A 5,499-nucleotide genomic window follows, 5' to 3' on the forward strand; every position below is an offset into this window, starting at 1 on the left:
CCTCGCAGGGGGGTGAGCCACCCCCCGCGAGGTGGGGACCAATAGCCACCCCCTCTCCCCCCCTTGACTCGTCATTTACATTAGGTATATCTCCTAATGCTATCCCTCCCCCCCCCCCCCCCCCCCCAAAAAGGACTGAAATGATTCTATCAGCAGGAAAATAAAATGAGGAAAAGTTGATTATGGTAAATCAATGGAGTTAAACAGTCTTTCAAAATGGATTGTTTGCCAAACTAATACACTGAATTCGAATAGGCAATTTGTAGAAAGGGTAAAGTGGGAAAAATACTGGAATAAGAAAAAGGAAACAGAGAAAAAGGTTAAATAAAGAGGAAGTTTCTAGGGGAATGGATATGTATCCACTGAGAGTTCTAGAATAATGGTTTCACAAAAGATGGCTGAAGTTCTAAAATTTTCTAAAGGTCTAAAGTTTTTCTGGTATGAAGTTCCAAAGTTCTTCTGGTGTGAAGTTTTAACTTTTAAGATTTTTCTCATTCCTAACCTAAGAGAAAAAATGGTTTAAATATACATTATTTACCTCACTTAATTGTGCTTAGGGACAAACTCGCTCCATATTTATACCCTTTGGAACTATTAAAAGCCATACAAATCTTGTTTTTTAACTAAAAATTGAAAAATTTTAAAGTACATAGGGATACAGATGAACAGTGAAGTACAAATTTTATATAGTACAAAAAAATATAAAGGAGAAAGCCTGCCTCTCCTACTCCAAAGCACTTTAGGGCTAGCACCAGTTTCTATGACACCTTTCCACCCACCTACAAATAACTGTGTGTCCAATCCAATCCACATATATGTCAATGCTATTCTCTGCTGAGAAATTTGTGTACTTGTCTAAACCAAAATCTTCCAGAAGGCATACTTCGTGTGCGTGTTTTGCAAATGGTAGTAAGTTCTGCATACTATACTGTTTTATGCATTTTTTTCACTTAATGTGTCCTAGCAATAATTCCAGATTAATACATATAAGTTGTGCTGTTTTTAATGGTTAGTGTCCCATTCTCTGCATTGCATAGTTTATAAAGCAATCCATTACTGATGGACATTTAAGTTTTAATTTCCAATCTTTTGCTATTACAAATAATGCTGCAGTAAATATTCTTATATACTGTGTATATGAATACATTTATAGAAAACTGTATAAAATATAAATCCAAAGTGAGGAGACAGACCAATTTTAGGCTGATCTATTCAATGACTATTTTTTGCTTGATTTTGATAAATACTCACCGAATGTATTTAAATTATAAACGTCTGACAATTTTCTCCATAAAAGTTGCCAAACACTGAAAGGCACATAAATATATATTATTTTAAAAATGCTAGAATGTAAAATCTGAGATGGATCTTCAGAGACTAGTCGTGTCTAGTGCTTTGAAACAGGTGTACCTATAGCTTATGTAGATTACATGTATTTTTCATATACATGTTTACAAACAAGGTAAATCTACCACACTTTAACGGTCCAATCTATAGATCAATGCCATTCGTTGCTAAGTAATTTGCATTTCTGCCTAAATTAAAATACTCCAAACAAATCTCTAAATAGAGAAGGCTATCCAGAAAGTGTGATTAAACAGACTTCTGAAAGAACATAACATTTGGAGAGACACAGAAAAAGAGAGAAAGACATGTTACTTACATTACCTATGAGGAACAGCATAAGCAAAGAATGAGTGAAACCTTAATTATGAGAAATAGTGTTGACAGAAATGCGTAGGCCAGAGTATCAACAATAGGATATCAAAGCTTACAGAAGAATGCAAACATGGTACTTCTGACACAAGTACACAGCCTATATTTTGATCTATGAAGTGAGTTGCATTTTACAATGAAAGGCTAGCTTTGATCAAAAAATAACTTTATTATTTAATCTAGCTTTATTACTAAAATCTTCTCCTGTAATATGAACTATAAAAAGCTTATGTTTCCTGAGAAAGAAAAAAACACACTGCATCAACTACATGTGATATTTGTGCAGTGGTGAAAGCACAAAAAGCAAACATTGCGCCTGTTTAAACAATCACTATCCCTGTCCTCATTGCACCCCCTTTGCTTTTTTGTGGAAGAACTAAAAACTGCAAATTAGTACATACTATTCTTTTCAGCTATCTTAAGGATTTCCCTTTGATAAAAGTGCATCCTGGACCTTTATATGAGAGAAAATAAATCATTCTTAAAGTGAGTAAGAAGGGAAACACTTGCTATTATTTATACATTAAAAACATTATTTTGTTTTTTATTAGGCAACTATGAACTTTTTTTTTACCGTTTCAAATATAATAGAAAAAAAATCTGGGGCTAAAAGGAGATTTCAACATCTCAAACCAATCTTAAGGGGAAATATACTATCAGAAAAGTAGGTTTTGAGAGGATTTGAATTCCTTGGAGGAAGGAACATAGAAGGCAGGTGGCCAAAACATGAAGTCAAAAAAACTTGCATTCAAATCCTGGTTCTGTCATTACCGGGTATGTTTGTTTTCTTAGAATAACTGCTTAGTCTCTTGAGAGTTTGTGAATTAAAGACAGTAACATATAACATAGTTGTGCGAGAATAAGTGTGGAAATTAGCTATGATAATCATTTGACTGGTAAGGCTACAAGAGTGTATAAAATATGTTTGGATCTCATTCTATAAAAGTTTTAAGTTTTTTAGTTTTATTCTTTGCACTAAGGAACAAAAGAGAAAACAAGAGGCTCATGCTAGAGTTAACTGGATCAAATGGAACCGTTTATGACAGAAAACTTTCTAATGCAAAACCACCTAATATTTATCTTTATGTCATGACTATTCTAGCCAGGAGATACATTGTGTATTAGTTTGAACATATAAGACTACCAATACTGTATCGTTTTTGTTACACAAAACTAGCAATTTCATATGGATCCATCTACTATAGCCTCCTACTAAAAGTGTTTTCTCTTTCGTATACTCATAGAGTTTGCCTATATATAAAGTATACATTGATATGCCTATGCCACAACTCTGCCTGGAGATATACTGTCTAAAACAAAACTTTTTGGATAGTCTTTCTATAAGGTTAATATCCTACCCCCAGTTGTGATACTTCTCTTGATTTGCATAATAATTTTAAGTGATCATTAACTTGCCATTAAATACCTTGTCTCTCCTTGGCACAGAAACAGGAAGGAAGAGGAAAAAAAAGAGGGAAAGGAGGCTAATTTGCTGAACACTGATTTTGTGATAGGCCTACTACTAGTCCATTTTTATAGTTTTTCCCTTTTAATAATTAAAATAACCATGAGAAGTATGATTAATTTCATATTCGAAAGAGGAAAAATTAAGGTCATGAGAAGTTAAATATCAGCTGAGTTTATGCTTTAGCACGGGGTAGAAACAAATAACCAATATGATTTGCCTCCTAAATGCATTTTATTTCCTCTTGGCTCCTCTATAGAATGCTTGTGTCTGGGACTCTTGATCGGATTTAAACCTTCAAGTATAATTTGAACAGTATTCATCTGAGGCAAAGAGATGTAAGTAGCTGGTTTCACTTACATTATTCTACACTGGAAATAACGAATATTTCTAAACATAACAAAATAATAGTGTTCCAAGAAATTTTACTTCCAAAATAAATGCAAATAGGTTTGTCTAATAATGTCATCACACAGGCCATAAAATATTGAAATGTCAGGGTAAAATATGCTGAATGAAGACACAAAAAGAGATCAGTGCTAAAATTATCATTTCATCAATAATCTTAAAGAAAATGTTAGCAATATTTTTGCAGATAATATAAACTTGAAAGTTTAAAATAGGAGGAAAGACACTAATCATACTTGATGTTACGATGGTCAAAATAGAAAACTTGCATATAATGTAATTCACGTAAAATAACTTACAAGGTTTGGGTAAAATAAGGCTGACAAATGAAAGTCAATAAAGTAAAAGTGTGTTGTATAATAGGAACAGTAGAAATCAGGGCTCGAAGGATGACTATCATTCCATTCATTAAGTATTTTAAAGCATTTATATAGTTTAGACCATAAGTCACCTGGGATAAAAGTAAATTTTTAAGAAAAGTTTCTGAAAAAATTAAATTAAATGTAAAATTTAAATTATAGTTACAAGTGTCCTACTTGGAGATAAAGGTGACACTTTGTCAACAATGCAATTAAAGGGAAGAGTAACTGAAATTTTGTCAAAGTGTCTTTACTGACCCTGACTTAACTACTGAGGACTAATTTTGTCAGATTTTTAAAAATAAAAACATACACATACAGCACTGATTTATTCAAAGATAGGTCTCTCTTTCCTGTTCGTTTTTTAAAGTGTCACATTTGTAAGGTTAAAAAAAAAAAATAACCCAAATCCCTCCTTTCACTTGTCTTATGATTTCATTATTACTGAGATTTTATGCCTTAAAGCCTACTCCCTATCACGGGCAGAGGCATAGTCCCAAGGGAATGAAACAAACCTAGGTATCACAGTGAGACCCTAACTGACACATCCTATAATCAACCCCACTCACCTCTGAGCCATTCTAAAACAACAGTGAGGGGAAAAGAAAGGGAAGAGAAGAAAAAGAAAAACAGCATATATATGAAAAGCATAGAAACTAATCTTATTAATAAAATATAAGGTTAATAGCAATCAATGCACATAATACTTGTCATTTCTCAAATAACTAGAACACAACTTTTATTAAAACTTTAATTAAAATAATGTTTCTTGTGGGTTCAAATGGAATTCAAGGAACTTGTCATGTTTCACGACCATCATTATGAGGCACATATATGATAAGAAATGCAGTTCTTATTTATAAAAGGGGAATTAAATAAATCATTCAGTTATAGTTTCCTACCTGTGCTGTGAGGCACTTCTGCTGGTGTATTAGCTGGAGCGTGTGCACCCGGAGGAATCTGTATTCCAGTATAGTTGCCTGATGGCATGTTGCTTGGGTCATAAGTTGAAGATGATGATGGCTGAGTTGGCTGAGTGGGCAGAGAGGCTGCTCCAGCATCTTCATTTTCTTCAACATCTATCAGATCATATATACACAATGTTACACTAGGTATTTTGAAATACAAATGCTAAGTATTCTTATTTCACTATACACATGACAAATGGAATCTTTAAATGCAATTCTATTTAATGCAGTGGAGAAGCAGGCTCTCTATTCTTAAAACAATATTTTTAATTTTTTTATTTTCTTAAAAAATGTAAACGCACCTGACAATATGATTATCACTTCTTTCAGGTTAATATTTTCTAATTCTATAAAATCTCTGCATATAGTGTGTGTGCATGTGTATATATATGTTTATATATATACACAAACATATATATATATATTTTTTTGAGACGGAGTCTTGCTCTGTTGCCCAGGCTGGAGTGCAGTGACATGATCTGAGCTCACTGCAAGCTCCACCTCCTGGGTTCACACCATTCTCCTGCCTCAGGCTCCTAAGTAGCTGGGACTACAGGGGCCCACCACCATGCCCAGCTTTTTT

General features: G+C 33.4%; 1 protein-coding gene across 5 annotated transcripts in view; it reads right to left on the reverse strand.

The window, feature by feature from the left end:
- VTA1 (vesicle (multivesicular body) trafficking 1) overlaps positions 1–5,499 on the reverse strand; it is an 87,666-nt gene that overhangs the window by 16,986 nt on the left and 65,181 nt on the right. For all 5 annotated transcript variants that reach the window (XM_011997176.1, XM_011997173.1, XM_011997177.1 and 2 more), the window contains one exon: positions 4,851–5,027. In XM_011997176.1, the coding sequence (XP_011852566.1) occupies positions 4,851–5,027 (177 nt within the window). The remainder of the gene's footprint in view (positions 1–4,850; positions 5,028–5,499) is intronic.

This window comes from Mandrillus leucophaeus, unplaced genomic scaffold, assembly GCF_000951045.1.
Source record: "Mandrillus leucophaeus isolate KB7577 unplaced genomic scaffold, Mleu.le_1.0 Scaffold531, whole genome shotgun sequence".
Classification (NCBI taxonomy): domain Eukaryota; kingdom Metazoa; phylum Chordata; class Mammalia; order Primates; family Cercopithecidae; genus Mandrillus; species Mandrillus leucophaeus.